Below are 26,950 nucleotides of genomic sequence, written 5' to 3'. Positions count from 1 at the left end.
TTTAAACTCCTCTAAAACAGAACTGCTTCTCATCTCCCCAGATAACAATGCCATCTCTAATCCTCCAACTATCCCAACTACTACACAGGTGAGAGATCTAGGAGTATTAATTGATAACCGGATGAACCTTAAAGCTTCCATCAACAGAACCACCAAGGACTGTTTCCACAAACTCCAAGTTCTGAAAAGAATTAGACCACTCTTCCACACTCAGGACTTCAGAACCATTCTACAAGCCATCATTTTTTCTAAGATCGATTACTGTAACTCTATCCTTCTGGGCCTACCTTCCTCCTATACTAGACCCCTCCAGATGTTACAAAACGCTGCGGCAAGATTACTGACAAACTCCAGGAGGAGGGACCATATATCTCCAATCCTAAAAGATCTCCACTGGTTGCCTGTTCACTTTAGAATCCTCTACAAATCTCTTTCCATAATATACAAAACCATCCATCAACTCACCCCACTCGACTTACAAGTCCCATTCCAAATTTATAACTCCTCCAGACCAACAAGAGACACACTCAGAGGATCTCTTCAAGTGCCCCCAGCCAAAACTACCAAACACATTACCTTGAGAGATCGGGCCTTTTCAACAGCCGGCCCCCTTCTATGGAACTCCATCCCACCGGACCTTAGACAGGAGCCCAGCCTCCCAACCTTCAGGAAGAGACTCAAGACCTGGCTGTTTAAAAAAGCTTTCCCGGACACCGATTAATTCTATTCAGCCAGATTCTACCACTTCCACATGTAAAAATGTTATTACTAATGTAAATACCTATACCTAATGTTATTCTCTCCCTTTTCTTCTCTCCTCCCAGTTCTATTACCTTGTTATTTGTAACTGCTTCCTTCTACACAAATAGGTTATTGAATTGTTCACTGTACACCCCTGTTATATGTAAACCGGCATGATGTGTTTGCAACATGAATGCCGGTATATAAAAATTTTAAATAAATAAAATAAATAAATAAATATACTGCTTTGGACCTGCTTCTCTTCTAGACGTTAGCCTGAGCATTTAATCACTAAGACACAAAATATTGGACTCAAAGGTGTTGAAAACCGTGGGTTGCTGATCCCTGCATTAGGGGCTGAACCTGTTGAGGATTCAGTGAATCCCTGGAAGTCCATGACTGAATGCCACTGCTATGGAATATTTCATTGATTATTGATGCATTAATAAAGAAGCCTTTTGGATCATCTTCAAGAAGAGAGAGCATGGTGGTGTTGTACTGTACCATATGTCTATGGAGTGGAGCAGCACTTAGAGGATAGAATCACCCTGAGGTTTCCCTCAAACAAATATTTTCGTAATGAGCAGAAGAGCCTTCAGGGCTTCTGCTGGGATAAAGACCTGTCAAGGAACGAGCAGCTGGTTAAGTAAAAGAGGAAGATATGTTTCTGACTTACGCAGGATGCCTGTGTCTTCCTTCACATCATCTACCTATTTTAGCTCTTCTATTTCTTCTAGTGCTTGTTGGAATTAGCCAGTCAAATGCCATCACCCCACCGCCAACCTGCTTCAACACACACCCTCTACTTTACTGGTTGTTTGTGCTCTTTGCCAGTTTCGTTGAAGCTAATGAAATACACTTTTGGTGAAAAGCGCTTTAAAAAAAATTGAAAAAAAAGCCAGGGGCTTGAAATTTTAAGGCCAGTTTAGTATTCTCCCTATTACCTACAGAATCCATGGGTGTTGGGTGCTCCTTTTTAGTTGAAGTCTGTTTCCTAAAATAACAGATAATCTTCATTGGGGGTGCCTCAAATAAGAGATGTACACCATGTCAAACATAAAAGAAAACTTGGAGAAACAGTCGTATTATCAAGTTATAAGCTTAAAGTACTAAAAGATCCTATCACATTTAGGAAAATGTGTAAAGCATGGCTTTATGGAAGGTATTTTGGCAATTGATGAATATGATTCCTTATCTTAACATCCTTATCTTATTTAATTTATTTTAATTTTAACTTATATAAGTATTGTAATATGTATGAAGCGGGTCCCCCAGTTGGGTGATTTAGCCACATTCAGGAGTGCTATAGGTCTGGGTCCAAGTCCTGATGGCGAGAAAGATAGTCTTTCCGGGCCTCTGGCAAGGTCAGTGACTATCAGAGGATCACTTTACCAATTTACAGTGTACAGTGATGTCCCATAAGAAAGCAAGGGAGTCACTGGATGCAGCCAACACTCATACCAGGGTCCCTTCATTCAGTCAGAGCTCTGGGAGTAATAGGCAAAAATCCAAACTGGAAGCAACTTTGCTATTCAAATAACAATTTTTACTTCAAATTAAATAAAATGATCCAAGCTCGTATTTCAAAAATCAGAAACTAAATCAAGAAAATTATAGCAATGAAAATGATAAATTGCTTGTCCATACTAGATGTTAATTCCCTTCTAAATTCTCTTGCACCATTATCCATGGGAAAAAACTTCCCTGCTTGGAGGATTGGGTAGCTGGAATGGGGTTCAAGCAAGAAACTATTCCCAAGTACAAAAATATCAGAAAAATCCCAGTGTGGGTCAAAATACTTAAACTGTAATCCAACTGCAAAATCTTTGTCTCTTGAGTTCTTGGCTAAAATGTTTTAGTCCTTCTCTTCACCCATGCTGTTAACTGGTCACCTGGGCAAAAAGATCTTTGATCCAACATGTTGGGATCCCAGGGTATGTCCTTCCCTCAGGTGCTGGTCAGTCAATCTTCTTCCAAAAATGTTCTTCAGATCTTCTTCCTCCAAAACATTTATTTGAATGCCTGAATTTCCTTTTTGAGATCCTGGAGGAATCTCCAGCTCCTCAGTTCCTTCTCCAGCCTTTCTCTCCTCTGTACATAAGAACATAAGAACATGCCATTCTGGGTCAGACCAAGGGTCCATCAAGCCCAGCATCCTGTTTCCAACAGTGGCCAATCTAGGCCATAAGAACCTGGCAAGTACCCAAAAACTAAGTCTATTCCATGTTATCATTGCTAGAAATAGCAGTGGCTATTTTCTAAGTCAACTCAATTAATAGCAGGTAATGGACTTTTCCTCCAAGAACTTATCCAATCCTTTTTTAAATACAGCTATACTAACTGCACTAACCACATCCTCTGGCAACAAATTCCAGAGTTTAATTGTGCGTTGAGTGAAATATAACTTTCTCCGATTAGTTTTAAATGTGCCACACGCTAACTTCATGGAGTGCCCCCTAGTCTTTCTGTTATCCGAAAGAGTAAATAACCGATTCACATCTACCTGTTCTAGACCTCTCATGATTTTAAACACCACTATCATATCCCCCCTCAGCCATCTCTTCTCCAAGCTGAAAAGTCCTAACCTCTTTAGTCGTTCCTCATAGGGGAGCTGTTCCATTCACCTTATCATTTTGGTAGCCCTTCTCTATACCTTCTCCATCGCAATTATATATTTTTTGAGATTAGGCGACCAGAATTGTACACAGTATTCAAGGTATGGTCTCACCATGGAGCGATACAGAGGCATTATGACATTTTCCGTTTTATTCACCATTCCCTTTCTAATAATTGTCAACATTCTGTTTGCTTTTTTGACTGCCGTAGCACACTGAACCAACGATTTCAATGCATTTTCCACTATGATGCCTAGATCTCTTTCTTGGGTTGTAGCACCTAATATGGAACCTAACATTGTGTAATTATAGCATGGGTTATTTTTCCCTATATGCATCACTGTTACGAATGGGCATTGGTTAGGTGTAGTGAACACCACCTGAAGGAGTGACTCAGGGAGGAGAGAAACAGGAGTTGTAATAGAGTCTCTGATACTGGCTGGTGCAGGCAGGAATGTGTGGATATCGTCTGGAACTAGTGAAACTGTGGGTTATGGAGAGGATTCCTGTGGTGGTGGGAGCTGGCTGGAGAGTGATACAGGCTGGAGGAATCTATTACAAGGTGCATGGAGGTAAGGGTGAGCTTGGTACACAGGAACAGCATGGAGGTATGTGTGAAAGTGAATGCAGGTAAAGGTGATCAGAATACCAGAACTGGATGCTGTTAAGGATGGACACAGGATAGCGTGCAGGTAAGGGTGATACTGACTGCAGGTATGAGTGACAGGACTAATGGAACCTGGGGAAACAAGACTGACAAGACTAGACAGACTAACCCAAACAATACTAACACTGAACATAAAACACAAACGCCCGAAGGCCACAGAGCAAGACAGGAGCCCGAAGGCCACAGAGCAAGGCAGGAGCCCGAAGGCCACAGAGCAAGACAGAAGCCCGAAGGCCACAGAGCAAGGCAGAAGCCCGTAGGCAACAGAATAAGGCAGAAGGGAGGCTAGAGCAGGGAGCCCAAATGAGCTCGATGCCGAAGCACCGAGGGAAATGCTAGGCAGGGTTTATAAAGGAAGTCTAGAGTATAGAGTAGACAAGGAGTGCGGACTGGGCCAGCCAGGAGAGCATGGTCGTGGGGAACCTCTGATGGTGAGGAGGCTGCGTAGCAGCCATAGTCGTAACAATCACCTTGCACTTATCCACATTAAATTTCATCTGCCATTTTGATGCCCAATTTTCCAGTCTCACAAGGTCTTCCTGCAATTTATCTTTCATTTACGTGAATTTGTTACTCTTGTTGTTTTCCCTTTGTTAAACTGTAAACCGATCCGATATGGTAATTTACTATGAAGGTCGGTATAAAAAACTGTTAAATAAATAAAATAAATAAATTTATCACAATCTGCTTGTGATTTAACTACTCTGAACAATTTTGTATCATCTGTAAATTTGATTATCTCACTCGTCGTATTTCTTTCCAGATCATTTATAAATATATTGAAAAGTAAGGGTCCTAATACAGATCCCTGAGGCACTCCACTGCCTACTCCCTTCCACTGAGAAAATTGTCCATTTAATCCTACTCTGTGTTTCCTGTCTTTTAGCCAGTTTGTAATCCACGAAAGGACATCGCCACCTATCCCATGGCTTTTTACTTTTCTTAGAAGCCTCTCATGAGGAACTTTTGTCAAACGCATTCTGAAATCAAAATACACTACATCTACCGGTTCACCTTTATCCACATGTTTAGTAACTCCTTCAAAAAAGTGAAGCAGATTTGTGAGGCAAGACTTGTCTTTACCCAAGACTTGTCTTTACCCAAGACACAAATCTGTGTCTTGGGTAAAGCCATGCTGACTTTGTTCCATTAAACCATGTCTTTCTATATGTTCTGTGATTTTTCCTGGTACTGAAGTCAGGCTAACCAGTCTGTAGTTTCACAGGTTGCCCCTGGAGCCCTTTTTAAATATTGGGGTTACAATAGCTATCCTCCAGTCTTCAGGTACAATGGATGATTTTAATAATAGGTTACACATTTTTACTCATAGGTCTGAAATTTCATTTTTGAGTTCCTTCAGAACTCTGGGGTGTATACCATCTGGTCCAGGTGGTTTCTTCAGTTTGTCAATCAGGTCTACCACATCTTCTAGGTTCACCTTGATTTGGTTCAGTCCATCTGAATCATTACCCATGAAAACCTTCTCCAGTACGGGTACCTCCCCAACATTCTCTTCAGTAAACACTGAAGCAAAGAAATCATTTAATCTTTCCGCGATGGCCTTATCTTCTCCAAGTGCCCCTTTAACTCTTCGATCATCTGACTCCCTCACAGGCTTTCTGCTTCGGATATATTTAAAAAAGTTTTTACTGTGAGTTTTTGCCTCTACGGCCAACTTTTTTCAAATTCTCTCTTAGCCTGTCTTATCAATGTCTTACATTTAACTTGCCAATGTTTATGGATTATCCTATTTTCTTCATTTGGATCCTTCTTCCAATTTTTGAATGAAGATCTTTTGGCTAAAATAGCTTCTTTCACCTCCCCTTTTAACCATGCCGGTAATCATTTTGCCTTCTTTCCACCTTTCTTAATGTGTGGAATACATCTGGACTGTTCTTCTAGGATGGTATTTTTTAACAATGACCATGCCTCTTGCACACTTTTTACTTTTGTAGCTGCTCCTTTCAGTTATTTCTAACAATTTTTTTCATTTTATCAAAGTTTCCCTTTTGAAAGTTTAGCACGAGAACCGTGGATTTGCTTACTGTCCCCCTTCCAGTCATTAATTCAAATTTGATCATATTATGATCACTATTGCCAAGCGGCCCCACCACCGTTACCTCTGTCACCAAATCCTGTGCTCCACTGAGAATTAGATCTAAAATTGCTCCCTCTCTTGTCTGTTCCTGAACCAATTGCTCCATAAAGCTATCATTTATTCCATCCAGGAACTTTATCTCTCTAGTGTGTCCCGATGATGCATTTACCCAGTCAATCTTGGGGAAATTGAAGTCTCCCATTATTACCACACTACCAATTTGGTTAGCTTCCCTAATTTCTCTTAGCATTTCACTGTCTGTCTCACCATCTTGACCAGGTGGATGGTAGTATACTCCTATCACTATAGTCTTCCCCAAAACACATAAAGATTCAATTGTGCATATCTCCAAACCATTAAAGCAGCGATTCTCAACTAGTATGTCGTGATACACCAGTGTGTCGCCAAGCACCAGCAGGTGTCACAGCTCCCGGTTTCCTACTGCCCCACTTGTGCTTCCCTTCTCACCAGGGGTGGGGCCAAAGAATGGAGAGACACTGCGCACCACCGCCAGAGGCCAAGTCAGCGGGGCCGAAAAGTGAAGAAACCCTGCACGCCGCTGGAGGCCAGGCCAGCCTCTTAATGTAGAAGAGTGGAGAGACCTGTGTGCCACCACCGGGGCCGAAGAGTGGAGAAACCCTGCACACCACCGGAGGCCAGGCCGGCGGCGGTGGCTGGAGAGATGATGCGCACCGCCGGAGGTCAGGCTGTTATGACTGTCACTGCCCGACATCTCCACTCTTCTCTCCTTACCTCTCTGGCAACTCCTTCTGTGGTTGATGGACATTTGGCTGCCGTGGTGTCTACTTGCCATCCCCTCCAGCGTCCCCGGACCGGCTTGGGAGCTGCTTCCCGCCATGCTGTTCAGCTGCCTTAGGGTGCACGCGCCGCGCAGCCCTGCTTCAAGTACCTTCAGTGGCGCGAACCTCAGGGGTGTCCCCCTGTGATGATGTCATGCATCCAGGATCTAAAAGGCCTATGCGATTGCTAGCTAATCAAGTTAGCAAAGGTTTCCATACCAGGATTCCAACATATGGGATTCGCTCTCTGTACCTTGAAACTCTGCCTCCTTTGGACCTACTCTATTTGGGGTACCCGCTCCTCGGGGGCCTCTCTCTCTTTCTTATCTTTCAGGTTGCAGTCTGGAACCGGTACTCGCTCCTCGAGGGTCCATGTTCCTGGACTCGCTACTTGGACTCCACTTCTGCCAAAACCCTTACAAATGATACAGGCCAGTGGCAGCTGATAAGCAAAGGCCAGGCTTATTGGGCCAAACAATGAGAAGAGGCTCCATGTGAGCTTGTGTGTGTATGAGTCGCAGCTTACATATATACACCTGTGGTAGAATGGGTGCATGAGTGAGAGCTTGTGTGTGTCTGTGGTACAATGGGTGCTTGGGTGCGTGAGTGGCAGCTTTGTGTGTGTGTGTGTGTGTGGTAGAATGTGTGCCTGGGTGCGTGAGTGGCAGCTTTGTGTGTGTGTGTGTGGTAGAATGGATGCCTGGGTGAGTGAGTCAGAGCTTGTGTGTGTGTGTGGTACAATGGGTGCGTGAGTGGCAGGTTTGTGTGTTTGTGGTAGAATGGGAGCAAGAGCATTTGTGTATGTATGTAAGTGACAGAGCATGTGTGTGATTGAGAGAGAGACTTGTCAGAGGTGATGTTTTTCTGTGAGAGAGAGAGACAGAGACTGGTCAGGGAGGTGACTGGTGTGTGTGTGAGGAAGAGAGAGTAGTTAGGGAGGTTACTGGTCTGTGTGAGACAGAGACTGTGTGTGAGCGACTAGTTGTGGGCCCTAAGGAAGAGGACTGAGAGGACAGAGCTTCAGCAGCCACTGGTGCTTCTGGTGAGTGCTGTTGGCCTGCAAGGGAAAGGAGTAGGAGAGTTGCTGGAGAGGGTAAGTAAAGGTGGCTTTTTATGTTTAAACAATTTTTATTAGATTTTTGCAACCTTAAAAATACAACATTAATAATACAACACTGAAGAGGGGTGGTTTCTGCCCCCTCCTCAGAACAAAACTTATAATAGATGCAAGTAATGAGATGCCGCCCCCCCCCCCCCCCCCCAGTTCCACACAGTGCATAGAAAGTCAGCAGCAGTCAGGGCAGAGTTCCACCCAGGTAGCACACACAACAGCAAGATTAATCGTTAACTACAAGACTGTGGGCACGATGTGGGAGAGATTGAAGGTAATTCTGCCACACCTTCAAAAATTGCCTTCAGCAGCGAGGAGAATTTCGAGAAGCCATTGATTCCATGGTCATCATTTTATGGAAACAATTTCTCCAGGCCCAAAAGGACAGACTATCGGGAGACTGCCATACAGAAAGGATCATTCTTTTCCCCACAAGACAGGCTTTATGTAAAAGCATGCGCGACCAAGGATCTTATATCCGAATCGGTGAAATACACCCAAATAACAGCCAGAGAGGGGTAACTGGAAAAGCAACATCTATCAAATCAGCCATGTACTCAGCCACTTTGCGCCAAAACCGTTGTATAACGGGGCAAGTCCAGAATACATGGGACAATGTCCCAGAAGCGTGCCCACACCATAAGCAACCGGCTGAGGGTGTTATAGTTAGCTGAAAGGCCACTTGTGGTGACACATAGGCCCAACTGAGAAACTTAAACTGTAACTCTCTGTAATACATATTGGCTGAGATCCTGGAAATACGCCGAAAGCATGTCTTCAAAATATTTTGTATAAGGACAAAATCACCATCCCTGTTCCAGCGGGTTTCCAAAATGGAACACACATCTACTTCAGCATGTTTTTGTAAGCGCTTATAATATATTGACATGGATGGTGCCTTGGCCCCCTCAAAACAAAAAAAACCCCATCTAGAGTATGAAACACCGAGGGATCTCTAGCACGGTCTGGGAGCGCTCTTAAGTAATGTGTAATTTGGATATAAGGGAAAGTGTGGGTATTTCCAAAACCATAAATCACCTGAAAATCCGGAAAGGATATTGGTTCCCCTGCACTTGTCAATAAGTGACCCAAGTAAGTAAGACCCCTATCCTCCAAAGCTTTAAAGAAGGAAGATTGTGATCCTGGGGTAAAATCAGGATTCCCCACTACTGGGAGAAAGTAAGTACAAAAGGGTGGTAACTTTAGAAGTTTCATTAGCCGCCTCCACGTCTGTCTAAGCGGGCTTACCATTGTTGTTTGTACAATAAAAGATGGGAGAGAGGTAATGCCAGACTGAACAGCATAGGTGGGGGCCACCAGTGCCATTAGGGCCTTGTCAGCATATAACGGGGCATGAGCAGAGGTGTCCAGCAGCCAATCTCGTATGAGCCTGAGATTACAGGCTAAATTGTAGGTCGCCAAATCAGGTACTCCCAGTCCACCCCTACCCCACCTTGCCTTCAACCAGGCCAATGGAAGATGTGCCTTCCCTCCTCTCCACAGAAACCGCTGGAACGCGCCATCAAGTCGTTGTAGATCTGCCCGCTTCAATAGGACCGGGAGATTTTGTAAAAGATAGAGCCACTGAGGTAGTGTAGTCATTTTAAATAAATTGACCCACCCACTCAAGGAGAGAGGCAATCTGTTCCATGTGGCCAAATGATTTATGGTAGTCTTCAGCATCTGAGGGATATTAACCTGATAGATTCGTTCAGGATCTGCCGGGAGGTTCACCCCCAGATAATGTAAAGAGTCAGAGGCCCATCTCAGTGGGAAGGCTCCCGTCCAGGTAGCTGGGAGGTTAGAAGGATATGCCAAGACCGAGGATTTAGACTCGTTCAAACGTAGCCCCGAAAAGTACCAAATTCCCAAATTATGTTCAGTAGTGTCCATGAAAACCACACCTTTAAAAATGCGCGCACCAAAGCGTACGCCCCTTATTTCGTGACTATGATGAATAGCTAGCAAAAGAGGTTCTAATTGCAATATTAACAATAAAGGTGATAATGGGCAGCCCTGTCTGGTGCCTCTAGCTACCACAAAGGCCTCCGATTGCACGCCATTAGCAAGTATAGCCACCCGGGGGTCTGAATATAATAAGCGTATTGCCTGCATAAAGAGACATTCAAACCCCATCTTTTCCAGAATGAAAAACAAGTATCACCATTCCACCCGATCGAATGCTTTTTCAGCATCAAAACTGATAACCAAATGGGGGTCATCCAACTGCCGACAAATCGTCTGAGCAGTCAAAACTCGGCGGATATTAGTCAAAGCATAACTCTGGCGTACAGAACCAACTTGATGATCACCCACTAGAGAAGGCAAAATAGGAGCCAAACGTTCTGCCAATATTTTGGCTAATATTTTGTGATCTAAATTTAACAAGGAAATCGGACGGTAGGATTCTGGCATGAGAGGGTCTTTGCCTGGTTTAGATATGAGAGTAATTAAAGCTAGGTTGTCACTGGGGGGAATGGAACCACACTTTATCAACTCTGAAAACCCCGCGGCCAAGGGGCATGCTATCTGGTCCACCAAAGCTTTGAAAAATTCCGCAGTGTATCCATCGGGTCCAGGGGCCTTAAAATTATGCAGACCCCTTATAACCTTGCGTACCTCCTCTTCTAAAATTGGCTGATTGAGTATTGCCCATTGATCCTGGGTTAAGCAGGGAAGAGAAAGTTTAGAACAATAGCGGGCACTAGCCTCCTCTGTCCCCCCCTCAGAAGTATACAAAGTCGAATAGAAGTCCCGAAATCCACGCAGAATACTCGGGGTCTCCCGAGCCACCTCAGTGGGTGTTGTCCGAAGCGCTGGGATATATCGGGTAGACCGTGAGGACCAGATCAGATTAGACGACATACGCCCAGTTTTGTTACTGTATTGGTAGAGATGAAACTGGTAATATAATAAACTCTTCTTTGCCTGCTGATGTATAAGGGAATTGAGGGCCGCTTGTAAAGAACGATATGTATTCCACGTGTCTTCACCCCCTCCCACAGCCAATCTGACCCAGGCCCCCTGCAATTGCCTACTCAATGCCAAAATACGCCTGTCCATGACCCATTTACGGTGGGAAACATAGGATATTATATCCCCCCGGAGTACTACCTTTGCCGCATTCCAAAATAATCAATTACTACCAATCCACCAACAGTGGGGGGCAATCCTAATATCAATCACATCAACTAACCCACACTAAGAACGTTTTTCTATTTTTATAATTTGTTTTAATTTTCAATTTGTTTATTATAATTAACTGGATTCATCACACTTGTATGTCCTACTAAAGTGTTTAAAAATCTTTGAAAAAATATTTAAAAGGTGTAGAGTGATGCTTCATAGAACTTCAGGGGCATTCCAAAATAAGGCAGGTTGAAAAGTATGGGCCTGGTTAAAAGTAATAATCCGCCCATTTAGACCGCAGTTAATCTTGAAATTTCGTATCATTAGCCAAAAAGTAAGGATAACGCCATATTTTCGCCGGAGACGGGCTGACAGAGAAATGGAAATCTACCTAAATGGGGGCGTGGATCGAGATCACAATATTGTCAATCCTTGCATCGCTTACTAGAGGGAATGCGTGATCGCTAACCAAAAAATAATCAATCTGAGAAAGAGATGCATGTGCCCGGGACATATGCGTAAAGTCCTGGTCCATTGGGTGCAATAATTGCCATACGTCTAACAAGTGAAGTGAATTTTCCAACAGCTGAGGACCTCTGCCCATACCCCACTCCCGGGTACGTGACGTGGAGGAATCCACAGTGGCATCGCGGATAGTATTAAAATCTCCCCCAATAACTAGAATCTCATTAAGGTAGAGAATTAAGTGAGAATGGAGTCCCCGAAAGAAAGTGGGGCTGTAGGTATTAGGGGCATAAACATTGCATAATACAACAGTCCGACCATACCATTCAGAGACCAAAATTAAGTAGCGGCCCTGAGGGTCTACTATTTCTTTAGTGATTTTAATAGGGAGCTTCTTATGAATTAAAATGGCAACACCCGCAGACCTCGTAGAGGCCGCCGCATACAGCACCTCCCCCACCCAGTCACGGCGTAATTTAGCATGTTCTGCCGCAGAGAGATGAGTCTCCTGTAAAAAGGCCACTAAAGCCGTTTTTTTCTTTAACAGGGAAAGTATTTTAGAGCGCTTGACTGGGGAGTGTATCCCGCAGACATTCCAAGAAACAATCCATGTGTGATTACTCAGTGTGTACCAAGAAGTCAATTAGAAATGCTTGAATGCCAGAGATGGCATGGTGGAATCCCCCCCCAGCTAGGGCTCCCCCCAAGTCTCACCCCCTCGGTGGAACACCTGACCTGAAATATTGCGAAAATAACAAAACAGTGTGATCCTGCTTCTGCTACCAGCATAGCATTTATCCCATCACCGTGTGGTGTCACTGGTTTACCCATGCCCCCCAATGCCCACCCCCCACCCCCCATCCCCATCACCCCCAACCCATCTCCCTCCCCCTCATCTTTGCCCACCCCCACCATCCCAAGTCTACAAGACTGCTCCCCATACCATCCTCTTTCAACCCACCCCACTGTGCTTCCATAGTGGAAGCGAAGAGATCACGTAAAGATGTGTCCATGACCTCGTCCCACCCCCTTCCACGAGCAGTGAATAGCAAAGACAAGAAACAGAAACATATATACATCACTGAAGTTTCCCCTTGAACACAAAAAGAAAAACATCCAAACTCAGGGAATCAAGTAAAGGAAGTGTATCTTATAAAACCTCCTCTCACTAGCACTAACTCGTATGCAATAATGGAATGTAAACACGAATCAACCAACCTCAAACCCTCTCTTACTAATTCCTGCTGAATATTTATCATACTATTACCATTCACAATTGTGTCATATTTATTCATTTGATTAACTATGTACCGTTTCATAGTCTTATTTTTTCACTTGCTATTCTAATGTATCAATAGGCTGAAATGTAAATATTGTGCTGTTCAATTTCTCCCCTTCCATCCCAAGTTTATTTTCCTTGTTTTTTGTAACTTTCCCTCTCCCTTTTTCTGATTCACTGTATTTAAAGTTCAAGGTTCTTATTGAAAATATTGTTTTTTACGTTACGTTATGCTTTACACTCCTTGTTATTTGTAAACCGGGTTGATGTGATGCCTATCATGAAACTCGGTAAAACAAAAAAAAACAATAAACAATAATAAAAAACAATAATACAGTCAGATACTAGAATCCAGCTAGAAAATAGTCCATAAATGAGCTAGGCACCCAAAAAAAACCCCTGGGGCCACATCATTATAACGTACATCTGTGTTTTCTAGAAACAATCCTAGAAAATTTCCCCTGCAATTTCTGAGAACAAAAAAAAACCAGGAAGCAACAGAGCTTCCCTAAGTGTGATATCAAAGTCAATACCCTAGGGCAGTGGTTCTCAACCCTGTCCTGGGGACCCCCCCAGCCAGTCGGGTTTTCAGGATATCCATAATGAATATGCATGAGAAAAAATTTGCATGTTATGGAGGCAGTGTATGCAAACTTTCTCTCATGCATATTCATTGTGGATAACCTGAAAACCCGACTGGCTGGGGGGGGGGTCCCCAGGACAGGGTTGAGAACCACTGCCCTAGGGTATAACAATATAGGTGTCCAAAAAAAAGGGGGAAAATCCTATCGCATGTTCCACACCTCACCCCAAAAGGCCGCTATGCAGAGTGAGCATTTTGTGAGTTCTCAGAAAGCGCCAATTCCCAATTTGAGTTCTTGTGATTACTGCAGCAAAGGCTTCCAAAAATGAAGAAAAACAGAGAGAAAAACCTGTATGACCCTAGGGATTAATCCCTTAGATTGTAACCAGTCTGTTACTGGGATGAAGACATCCTTGCCCCCACCCAGCTCCTAGTGATGGCCATATTGAAGTAACAATTATTTGGGAGAAAAAGAAGAAAGAAAAACCAGTTTAGGAATCCAGAGAATCCACGAAAGCCCGGGCCAATTCCACAGTATCAAAGGTATGGACCTTGTCTGCGCTCCAGATCCGCAAACGTGCCGGGAACAAAAGAGCAAATTTGATACCTCGGTTGTGCAAAGTGGAGCAGCGAGGTGAAAATCCCCACCTGGCCTCTGACACTGTTGCTGAAAAATCCTGGAAGACTCTGATGGAATGTGACTGATATTGTAATTCCTTTTTCGAACATGATGCCCTCCAGAGCTCAGCCTTATGAGCTGAGTTTAAAATTTTTGCGATGACCAGCCGAGGATGCCCCGATGGTGAGGATCTCACTCCCAGTCTATGGGCACGCTCCACCACGAGTTTCCCCTGCAAGTGAGGCAAGGCAAGAACCTCCGGGAGCCAAGTCTCCAATAGAGAACCCAGGGAGCGCTCCTCCACTGTCTCTGGGAAGCCCAGGAAGCGTCCTGTTTCCAGCTCATCGACTTTTAGTTGGAGGGTCTGTAAACTTTTTTTTTTCGATTTAAATTTTTATTAGAAACTGCATAAACAAAAATACGTAACATTGTATATGTCAAAGATAACATGCCAGAATGCAATAAACTCAATACACAAAAATGAGTTTCCATATGATTATTGTGTTATTCCCCCAACCCCCTCCCCCCCATCTTGCAGAAACCAGCATAACACCACAACCAATCTCATGAGCATACATTCATAACCTAACGAAGAGCCATAGTTCAGCTCCGGACCCCATACAGAAGAATAAAGAAGCACCCGCCAGAATACAATCTGGGATCTGCAACATTTACTAGGCAATCAGTGCCGCTCGCCAGCGCTGGTATGGCTGCCAAATCTTCTGGAAAGAGGGCAAGTTGTGTTGTTTGTGAGCTGTAATCTTACACATAAGATAGACCTTGTCCACTCTTGCCTTGATAGCCGCCACCTGTGGCAGTACGTTCCCCTTCCAATGTCTCGCTATTTCACACCTGGCAGCCGAGACCACAAACCTAACAAACCTAGAATGATGCAAATCCCCGGACCCCAGGTCCCCATTAAGAAAGGCCTGCAATGGTGTGAGCAACACAGACTCCCCCAAGACTGCCGTAAGCCATGCAGAAACATCCTCCCAAATCCGAGAAATCCTGGGGCATTCCCACCATAAATGAAAAAAGGTACCCGTAGCCCCACATCCCTTCCAGCATTTGTCCGACACCTGGGGGGAAATACGGTGGAGTCTTTCAGGGGTATAGTACCATCTATAGAGCAGTTTAAAATCGTTTTCAATGAGAGTAGCGGAAATGATACCCTTCCCCATCTTAGAATAGATATCATCCCAGGACTCTGCATCTAAAGTCACCCCCAAATCATTCTCCCACGCAGCTACATACGCCGGAGGGGAACACAAGTCCTGGTTGAGCAATTTATATATTTTGGATAGTAGACTGGGGGTTTTCTCTACCACCCTGCAGTAAGATTCGAATAAGGAGACCGGAGCCTGAAGATCACTCCTCAAGCCGGAGTGCGCACAATAATTTTGCAGCTGATGATAGCGATAACTATCCCAAGGTTCTAGACCAAATTTAGTCTTGATAGTCTCAAAGGGCAACCACCCCCCATTTTCCCATAGATGGCCACAATTAGTGATGCCCCTATCTAGCCAACCTTTGAATTCCTTATACGCTTTCCCGTTTAGGAAATCCACATGAAAGAAGGGGGAGGAGTTAATAGACCCAAGCCGCTTACCCAAGAGAGCCCGCCTCCAAAGATACCACATTTGAACGGTATGCTGCATAGGCAGAGACAAATCCCGCATAGGGGGCCAATCCGAGCGAGGCCGCCATACCAGAGATGGCAACGGCCGGATCCCCACAATAGCTTGTTCTAAAGCTATCCAAGGTTTCCCCCTCCCCTGCCGATGCCATTCCGCCACTACACGCAAATGTGCAGCAGCATGATACCACACCAAGTTGGGGACCGCAAGCCCCCCATGGAGCTTGGGACGGAAGAGTACCTTACGTGCTACCCGGGGACGTTTACCCTGCCATATGTACTTCATAAAACGTCTCTGCCATTTCACTAACAGCACATCCGGCACCCTAACAGGTAGGGTCTGGAACAGGTAACATAACCGCGGCAGAATGTTCATTTTGAAGGCTGCTATACGCCCTAGCCAGGAAATGTGATATCTGCTCCATTCTTCAAGTTCTCTATAAATTTTAGCTAATAAAGGGGGGTAATTAAGAGTAAAAGCATCGCCCTTGTTGCCAATATACACCCCCAAATACTTCAATTTATCCTTAGCCCAACGAAAGGGGAAAGCTGCCTGAAGGGCAGACACCTGGGAACCCGATAGGGAAATGTTGAGAATCTCAGTTTTATCCCAATTGATGGAGTACCCAGATACCTTACTAAAGGCTTTTATGAGATCCACGACCACTGGAAGAGAACGCTGAGGATGCGTGAGTGTGAAGATCACATCGTCAGCAAACATGGCCAATTTGGACGAAAAGGTCCCCACCTCTATGCCGGTGATGGTCGCCGTCTCCCTGATCTTCTGAGCTAGGGGTTCAATAAATATGGCAAATAACAGAGGAGACAGCGGACACCCCTGCCTGGTACCCCTTTCCACCGAAAAATAAGTGGAGTACCCACCATTGACTTTTATGCATGCTTTGGGTCCCTCGTACAATCTTTGTATCCATTGGGTGAAAAAGGGGCCAAAACCCATAGCAGACAAAGTCCGAAAAAGGAAGGGCCAGTGGACCAGGTCGAAGGCCTTTTCCGCATCCATGGCCATTAATAAAAATGGGAGTTTGTTATGCTGAGCCCACCATAGAGAATCCATTATTTTCCGCACATTGTCGGAAGCCATACGCCCCGGAATAAAGCCCGCCTGGTCGGGGTGTATCAGGTGCGCTATATAATGGTTAAGCCGGTTAGCCAATATTTTAGCCAGTAGCTTAAGGTCAATATTCAACAGGGATATAGGCCGATAGGAGCCACACTGAGTGGCATCCCGGCCCGGCTTCGCCAATATGGTGATCCCCGCCACATTAGAATTAACGGCTAAGTGACCCTCCCCTCGCAGGGCATTAAACATCCGTGCCAGGGGACTAGAAAGCTCGGCAGAAAAACATTGATAAAACCGAGCCGTAAAGCCATCTAATCCAGGTGCCTTGTTCACCTTCAGCTGCTTAATGGTGAGAGAGACCTCCAAGGGGGTAATTACAGCATCCAGAGCCGCGCTCTGACCATCCACTAATCGGGGCAGGGAAATATCTCCTAAAAAGGCCTCTATGTCCTCCTCTACAATAGTGGGATTGCGTTGGTAGAGAGTGGCATAGAATCTAAGAAACCGGGAACGGATATCCTCATTAGAGGTAAGAGAGGCACCCTGTTCATCCTTAATTTTGGTAATAAGGTTCTGCATGCGTTTCGCTTTCAATTTATTAGCCAAGAGCTTACCAGCCTTGTTGCCCCCCTCAAAATACATTTGCTCCACCCGCTCCAAAGCAAACGCAATCTGAGCAGCATCCAATGCTGCCACTTGCGAGCGACAGCAGTCAATCTGCTCTTTCACGGACTCCGTGGGCTGTAATTTATGCCGTTGCTCCAAAGCCACTAAGGTATGTATGAGAGCTACCCGCTCTTTATTCTCTACCTTCTTAACAAATGAAGCACGTGCGATAAGCTCTCCCCTCACCACCGCCTTCAAACAATCCCATATAGTTATAGGAGAAATATCCGGGGACTCATTAAGCTGTAAGTACTCTTGGATACGGTGCTGACATTGTGACACAAACATTTTATCCTCTAGAAGGCCATCGTTCAACTTCCAAAACCTCTGCCCTTTATCGTATAGGGGAAACGCTAAGTCTACCCACTGAGGGGCGTGATCAGACCATGTAATGGCGTCCACTGTGGGACCGATCACCCTGTGGAGAAAACCCCTATCAGCAAAAATATAATCAATTCTTGTATAAAGATTATGAGGGTGTGAATAAAATGTATATTCCCTTTTCTGAGGGTGAAAGAAGCGCCAGACATCCTCCAGCATGAAGTGGCGAAGAAAAGTTAAGAGGCTACGCCTATCCTTCTTGGGAATAGATCCTCTTCCCGCAGAGGAATCCATCTTGGGGTTGAGTAAAATGTTACAATCGCCTACCAGTAAAAGATGGCCCTCTAGGTGATTCTGAACAGTCCTAAACAATTTAGTAAAAAAAACTGCTTGACCAGTGTTAGGAGCGTACACATTGACCAACGTGTATTTTTCCCCTGCTACTAAAATATTAAGCAAAATAAATCGCCCCTCGGGATCAGCAACACATTTGAGCAGTTCAAAAGCAAAGTCTTTGTGAAACATAATTCCCACCCCTGCATATCTTGAGAGCTTGGAGCTCGCTGCCCAGAACTGTTGAGGGTAGTGTGGCGAGCGCATCAGATGCTCAAACCGTCTCTTGAGATGAGTTTCTTGCACCATGGCCACCGCCACCTGCCCCCGTTGCAAGTCTTTGAATAACAGTTTGCGCTTTCGTGGAGAATTTAACCCTTTCACATTCAAAGAAAATAGTCGAAACTTCGTCATGGCGGGGTAAAGTAATGAAGACACTGGCTACTCCACTCAGCCGGGGAATGGTGCAAAATCCAAGGTCTCAGATGAGGAACCAGGTCCAAAGTAGAGATTGGATACCGAAAAGCGTAACCCACATGGTCCTGCAAGTTTTGAAAACCCCCTCCCCCCCCGTCCCCCCCCCCTCTCGACCACAGTCGATGGGCACACGGCCCTACATATAGAGGCATGGCACAGCAGAACGCCCGCTGTCCCGTCCGGTGGGAATCAACAAAAACAAATTAACCACTTTCAACAACGCAGCCATCCAGGTTGCAGAAAACAGGAACTGAAGAAATTGCTGGATCCTTCAAACCCATCAAGTAGTATCCACTACCGGCTGTACCGGATCCGGTGTTGGGGTGCGACGCAGTCTTTTTCCTCCCTTTCCCATCCTCTGCCATCTCGGTTCCTCCCTCTGCAGGGCCGCAGGGGACGGCGGAGAAGGGAGATCTGGAACACTGAGCCCCGCTTCCTTCAGACAGCCAGCTGCTTCCCTCAGAGACTGGGCCTTATAGGTCCGGCCTTGGCTGGAAAAGCTGAGCCCAAAAGGGAACAGCCAGCGGTACCGGATATTTTCCTTCATCAATAACTCCGTGATGGGTCGCAATTCAGCACGCCGTTTTAGCGTTATAGGAGAAATGTCCGCAAAAATCTGTACCTCGTTCCCATCCAGCATAATGGTTCCCTGCTTTCGCGCTGCCATCATCACCCGGTCTTTCACTGCATATTCATGAAAGCAGACAATAATGTCCTTCACTCTGTTCGCTATCCGGGGACCCAGGGCCCGATGAGCCCGCTCAATTTTCACAATGTGGGGTATGACTGATCCTTCGCCCCCCGGAGATTCCTGCTTTTGCAGGATATCAATGCAGAGTTTAGAGATAATCTGAGCACAGTCCGCATATTCTGGGGTGTCCGGGATGCCGCGGAATCGCAGGTTCATTCTGCGGCTCCTATTTTCCAGGTCCTCAACTTTCAGAGAGAGTAGCTTAAGATCCTGGGAGATATTTTTATTGTCAGCAGCTAAAGTTTTTACTGCTTCTGCCTGAGCCTCGGTGAGCGTCTCGTACTCAAAAATCCTCCGGCCCATATCGCTGACCTCCTCCCGGAGCTCTCCCACCACCTCCCGAATTTCCGACTTAAACGCCTGCAAGTCATGTCTCAGTTCTCTAAACCACGTTTTAAACTCACCCCGATTAGGGATGGCCGAGTCGGCTGCCTCGTTGCATTCTTCCTCCTCCTCCGAGAGCTCCGTTGCAGTTGCGGCCGCCATCTTGGATTTTTCGGCCCGCTGCTCCCGATCCGTTTTTTGATACGAGAATTTTTGAAAGTCGATTCCTTTTTTGCGGCTCGACATGGGCTGAGTGCTGGTGTGATTTTCGCTGGGTTGCTCGTGAAAAATGAGCGCTGGATGGCTGCCGATTATTGCGATTCCCACCGGTTCAGTCGGGAGCCGTGGATCAGGCGGCCACTCGCTCCGCTGACGTCATCAGCCTCCGGGTCTGTAAACTTTTATCCCCGGCCGCCATTTTAGCAGTCATGACCCCCGAGGTGTCCTCTAGCTCCGAGATTCGTGCCTCTGCTATTTCTAAGTGCGGGGGGATCGCCGCCAGCGAATCTCGAACCTCCCCCAGCTGGTTTGTGATTTGTGATACTTTGTCTTCTAAAACTTCGCGCACCGCTATTTTTATATCCTCAATGGTAGGTGGCATAAGGGGGAGGGAGACTCATTGTCCACTGCGGCCACCATCTTGGATTCGGGTGCCGTCATTTTTTCTTTCTCTTTTTTGCTGGTCTTTGCTGGCATTGATGGCCGCGGTTTCCCCCGAGCCTGGATCACTGACATACACCCTGTCCCCGATGATATTTTGTGCTTAGCTAAGAAGCAAATTTGCGGTCAGATGGGGCGCGATTGGTGGAGCGGGTCTGGAGCCAAGGAGAAGCGTGTCCTCTCGGCTACCACATCACGTGATCCTCTCCAAGTTAGCTTTTTAAGTTTATTTTTTTTTATTGACTGCCATTTTAATTATTGGGTATTATGTGATATGTCTGCTGTTTTGAAATATTTTATTGATATTTGGACAATTTTTATGAGTTTTTAATTGTTGGATGTTATTCTGTTCAGCTGTTTTAAAACATTTATTAGTATAGCTTTACAATTATTTCTGAGTGGGTATCTATCTATAGCAGCTTGGCTTGCTCTGTTTTCCTAATAGGAGGTGTATTAGTGTTTAGGGCCTGGTTAAAAATTTGTAGTGGTAAATTACTGTCTTTTCATAAGGAGGGGTATTGTGCCTGCCAGTAAAGAAGTTTGTTTTGCTTTTACTTAGATGTCATCAGAACCAGAATATCTTTTTTTGTATGGTGAGTTGTACGGGTAATGCCCTAGTTCTGCTCTGCACCCATTGTTGGGGGTCAAGGGGGTTCCTGAGGATGCAGAATGTATATTTACATTTTGCTCCATGATGGTCACATATTCAGTGTGTCATGCATGTGAGAATCATCTGACAAGTGTGTCCCGGCCGAAAAAGGGTTGAGAACCACTGCATTAAAGAACTACGCATGCTCCAAGGGATTATATACCCCAAGAAGCCTTTCCCCCCAAAAGGTGGGAGTTTTGGTTATGTGAGGGTTCAAAATTCTGCAAAACCCTTCCCACTACCTCACGGATGGAAAAATACACATGAGAGTAATTATGACTGGCAAAGCCACAAGTACTTTTCTCAGTAGTCTTTTTTTTTTTTTTTTGTGGTGGTGGTTGTGGGAGGAGAGCAGCTTAAAATATGAAAATAAATAAGGGTAAAGACTACATGTTCTCACACCCAGCGAAGTTCTGCCGTGGACTGGAATGCCTGTAACTTTCTCTGGAAAAAGTTATCACAGCTGGAGGTGCTAGGGCATGCAGATGAAAACCGATCTCTTTTGGAAGAGTTGTGTCTTGCTGGTGGGGTAGTAATGATGTGGTTGCTACAGGTCATCTTTTTATGACCACTTACTTGAGAAAGTGAGTTATGGGATGAATGACAGGGACTTGTTCTGTGGGCAGCTGGGCTCTTATACCATGTACAATGAAAGATCCTTGTGTTTGACATTTATAGAAATGTAATATGTAATATGACAGCTTGTAACAGCTAGAAGTGATAGATTGAGCTCAGTTATACCTGACGGCACTAGGAGAAGAATGGGATGGAAGAGAAAATGAAAGGCTGAAGTGAAAGCAAAACATATTGAGCAAAGAGCATTTCATACATCCATACAGCAGAGTAAAGGAGCTGGATTATGATTGATTGTTTTTCACTATAAAAACATCAAAAGTAAAAGTTGTTCATTTGCTTTACTTTTGCAGGGGTCAGGTTCCTGCTGAGGCAGAAGCAAATTACCTAGGAGTTGCCAAATCACTGGAAATGTATGGAGTAGATCTCCATCCTGTTTACGTAAGTAATGCTTGATTGAAATTAGAGATTGCTGTTGCTGTGAGAGCTTGTAGTTGCATTTGCTAGCAAAAGATACTGTAATTAATAGTGATGAACGTCTAGCACAGTTGCAAATCAGAGGGACATGATGTCATTGTCCAGACATGAAGTCATTTTCTGATTGATTCAACTTCTTACAGGAAGTGTGAAATTGAGGTAACATTGAAAAAAGTGCTTAATTTCTGTCAAATTACAGAGCATTTAAATAATAAACATCTGGAGCTATAGAAAGAAAAATTAGTAATTAGAATGGTAAAGATGAAGAAAGTCCTCCAGCAAGAGATATAAAATATATAAAAAATACTTTAAACCTGAACTGTTTCTAACCAAGAAGCTTAAATCAGACTAAATAATATCAAAAAAGTTATGAGGATGATAGACTTCAATAACCCTTCTCTTAAGCGCTTGTTGATGGTTCTTTAAAAACTTTGAAAGTTGATCCGGTTCCAAAAAGAAAAAAAACAATCAGGTTAATATACCTTTTATTTACACATGTAGTTCAATGAAAAAAAAAGCCTCCATGGGTCTTAATAACAAAATCTCTGTCTTTGAACCTGAGTATCCCTTGTAACAGCTGGAAAATATTGTTAGAACACATGCTAAGAATCTTTTGTCAAGACTAAGTACTTTTATGTTTCTTTTTGAATTGACTGATCATTTTAATTTTGGACGACGTAACACAATAATCCACCCTACTTATACCAAAAAAAAGAAACTAGACATTGTGAAATGCTCACTTCTCTTTGTTCTGATGCATATTAACCTCCCCCATAGCTGCACAACTGGTTTAGCCTTTCTTTAAAAACCCAAATACCTATGGTTACCGTATAGAAGGCTTTTTTCATGATTGTTACCTTTTTTGCCTGTATGAATTCATAGAAATCTGTAAAACAGATTACCACATTTTAATAATCTATGTAATGTTCACTTCTTACTGGATCAGATCACGGATGTTTACTTTTTACTCATTTGGCAAAAAAATCACATATGGTGTTAAATGGGATGGGGAGGCTCTCCACACTGACTAAACGCTCCATCAGATTTCATACCTGCCTACAACTAGACTTAGACATTTTGTTAAAATATGTTTATTTCAGAAAGTATTTGGCTAATTTACAGGGTGATTCATCAAAATGCGTTATGGCGATAACGCATGCGTTAATGCTATATAACTCATGCGATAACAGCACATGGCGCAAATGCAAATTTTTGGAAGGGGTGGGATCAGGGAGGAGTTTGGGTGGGATTTATGAAAATGAGGGGCAATATCGCCTGGTGCAATAGCATAACACATGCTATTGCGCGGTTGTAACGCCAGAAATAATTACATCTTTTTCCTGACGTTAACCTGTACAATAAGCCAAAAATGGCCATAACGCAATTTGCGATAAATTTTTAGAATTGCATTTGGCCATTTCTGGATTTGGAAGGAGAGGGAGTGGAGTGGAGAGAGAGAGAGAGAGAGAATCTCTGGGGAGGCCCTCACAGAGTGCAACTATTTATAGCTCTATAGGAGGGCCACGTCTCACTCTACATGTGAAACTGCCCCTTAAACCACCACCAACACCTTACCTCGATCTATTAGATAGCCCTCCTATAGAGCTATAAATACTTGACTACTATGAAGGCCTTGTAGATTCTCTCTCTCTCTCTCATGAAAATAAGAATTATCGCGGGGTGTGATAAGTTTACTGTGCCATGAGGTACTATTGATGCAAAGCAGTATGTTGAAATTTTCCATAAAAATACCCCCTTATCTTATCGCGGGCATTATCCATGTGCTATTAATGCATTTTGATGAATCTAGGGGCTAATTACATGAAATGTTGCTGGATTTACATTTTGTTCTTAATATTCTCATGTTTTTACTGATTTTATATTTGATATTAGTTAATTGATTTTTTCATATTATAGATGTTATTTTTAATATTTTTATGGCTATATAATGTTGACCAATTGTGTTTTATATTATTTCTTGCCTTGAGCTATTTGGAAAGGTGAGAAGTAGATTGAAGAAACAAAAGCTGCCAAAATTGTGATGGTACATCACAAACAACATTATATCAGCTTGACTCCATGCCATCAGAAGGTATTAGTCTAGTTCTTGTTTTCTAATTACAATTTCAGTAATCTGGTATTAGTTTGTCTGCAGAATGCATAAGGATAGGAATTAGCAAACTAGGACAGCATGAACATTTCATGTTGATATTCAGTGCCACTAATCTAATGCCATAGGAGTATATAAGCTTTACTCTGACTGATCTTTACATGTTTCTGTAGGAGTATTTCCCAGTTCTAAGCACACCTATATCTATATCTATGTCTTTTGATTGCCTTGACTCTGTGAATTACATCTGTTTAGATGGCCCAGTGCCCATAGAAGGGTTGGGTAGCTGCTACTGTTCTCTAATAAATGGAGGCCAGTTACAGTTCAGCATGATAAACTATATATGGTATCTTACATTTGAAGTTCAGGCTTCAAAAAAAGCAGCATCTCGTACTGTCACCTGCTTCAGGTTAACTTTGACAATTTGACCTAGTTATGGTTTTCTCATTTCATTTTTTAAATGTAATGATTCTTTTTCCTTTTAAATAAAAATAGGGTACAACTCATAATAGAAAAGATGATCATTGTGAACATCTTTCCTTTTATGAGTTTTACCACTATTTTTATTTAAAAAGAAAGAATCAAAAATGTAAAAAAATGAAATGAGGAAACCATAATTTATTTTAAAAGATTTATATTCTGTTCTCATACAAAGCAGAATTTGAGGTGGATTACAAGTAAAACATTCACAATAATAGCTCACATTGTCAAATGTAACTTTAAGCAAGTTACAGTATGAGACATTGCTGCTTTTGGACTTCCAGCATAAGATATTGTACAGGTGGTGACATGCTTTATTCCTGATCATACCTGAAAATATGACTGTTAAAAAATAATAAGTAGATAAAAGCATGAGGCATGGGCTCACTAGTACACACAGCTGTTTAGAAGATAGGTTGTAGATGAACATGTGCCTTGGAAAACTATTAAATCAACTTCTAGTTCCTGACCATCTCCTTGCCAATAGCAGGCTAGCAGGAGGAAATGATAGTTACAAAAAAATTAATTTGACTCAGGCCTAGAGAAGTGAGCAGCCACTCTAGGAGTAATGTCTCTGGATAAGTAAGAACATTAATGAAATCAATATTACCAGCAAATATATTTTTTAATTAAGTCAGTGGACTGTTACAACAAATGCATTGGGACTGATTACTAAAGGTTTTCTCCAGTTCTGTGTCTATTAGGAAAATGTTTTCTACATGGTCCCCAAAATCGTCAAGATCTCCCCCTTTGTCATTCAGAATTGTTTTTCCCTGAAGTGATATTGTTTGAAGGTTTTGAAAGCTCCATCGCTTAGTTACTTCCCCAATTTTGTGATATGAAGATAGGCAGACTTGGAAAAAAAAAAAAAAAAAGGTACTTTTATGAGTTCATATGTCAAACAGTTTTGGGTCTACTTTTTTAAAATTTGTCCATACAAGTAAGTGTGTCAGATTTGTGTGCATGGCTCATACAGCAGTATTGTTTGAATAAACTTGTCAAGTTTGGTGAAGAAACTCTTGATGAAAATCTACGAAATAGTACTTGAATGAACCAACCCGATCTCCATAAATATTAAGAAATGCCCTCCAACAATATCTACGTTTCTTTTACCAAAAATGTCCATGTACTACCTGCATGGAGTTATGATAATTTTGTTGTTTTTCATCATAATCCCACGCAGGTATCACAGCACAATTAGAGCCCAAACAACTGAAGCATGTGTGTAAGGGAAGATTTTTAAAGCCGCAGGAGAGGCAATAAAGTATGAAAATGTAAGAGCTAAAATATATTACAAGAAAAAAAGGAAGAAGACCTAGCAAAAACAATTAGAGAAAACTATTACTGCTACTTTAATGATCTTCTGTTATATAGTGAGGTCAACCCAGGGCATCCTCCATCCTGCCTCCTGCCCTCCAGGTGGTCCCAAAGTAAGAAGCAGCACCCTTCATAGACTGCAGGCATTTATCTATTGTCTCGCTTTCAATAAATCTTCCAGGTTTGTGTTTGGGCTCCCTGCGGTCAGAGTGGGCTTATTTATTTGACTTCAGTATGTTTATTGCTAAGGTTTCTTTTTTTTTTTTTTTTTCTTTTCATTGTAGCTACTGTAATTTGAAACTTACTATGAGTTAGGGTGAACAATAGTGTAGAGCAGGGCTCTTCAACTCCCATTCTTGAGCATTACAGAAAGGTCTTTTTTGCTTCTGGGGGTCCCCAGGATATAGAAATGAACCATTTTGGATAAAATGTGTAACAGTATATCGTGAATATTCATTGTGGATGCCCTGAAAACCAAACTGTAGATCTCAAAGACCAGAGCTGAGGCACCCCTGCTGAAGAACATGCAGGCATTGCAATTAATAAAATGGACATTAAAGTGTGTAGTAATTTTAGGGTCTGTTAAGTTGAAACAGTTCTGTAACAGCTATATCCTTTTTGCTCTATTGCTATAATACTTTATAGGGAATTACAGTGAATTCTGTTCTTTGTTTTTCTAGGGAGAAAATAAGTCTGAATATTTTTTAGGCTTAACCCCTGTAGGAGTTGTGGTCTACAAGAATAAAAAACAAGTTGGAAAGTATTTTTGGTATGTACAATTCAATAGTAAAGCGAAAGTTAAACATCTTGTAGCTGTAAGAAAAATAAATGTTACCAGGGCTAATATCACCTCTCGTTCTGCTGACCTGTCCTCTCCATATGCATCCAAGCATCTTTCTGGCTTTTGCTGTCACCTTATCCACCTGTTAGGCACCTTGAGACCTTCTGCAGCGGCGGACTCACAATGTCGGACCGGCCCGGGTATTCG

General features: G+C 43.3%; 1 protein-coding gene across 6 annotated transcripts in view; it reads left to right on the top strand.

Annotated features, from left to right (window-relative positions):
• Nucleotides 1–26,950, top strand: part of EPB41L4A (erythrocyte membrane protein band 4.1 like 4A) — a 726,290-nt gene that overhangs the window by 402,755 nt on the left and 296,585 nt on the right. For all 6 annotated transcript variants that reach the window (XM_029571795.1, XM_029571770.1, XM_029571789.1 and 3 more), the window contains 2 exons: nt 21,932–22,019; nt 26,643–26,731. In XM_029571795.1, the coding sequence (XP_029427655.1) occupies nt 21,932–22,019; nt 26,643–26,731 (177 nt within the window). The remainder of the gene's footprint in view (nt 1–21,931; nt 22,020–26,642; nt 26,732–26,950) is intronic.

Source organism: Rhinatrema bivittatum, chromosome 1 (genome assembly GCF_901001135.1).
Source record: "Rhinatrema bivittatum chromosome 1, aRhiBiv1.1, whole genome shotgun sequence".
Classification (NCBI taxonomy): Eukaryota; Metazoa; Chordata; class Amphibia; order Gymnophiona; family Rhinatrematidae; genus Rhinatrema; species Rhinatrema bivittatum.
The sequence above is the reverse complement of the archived record's forward strand: the minus strand, read 5'-3'. Positions and strand labels throughout refer to the sequence as shown.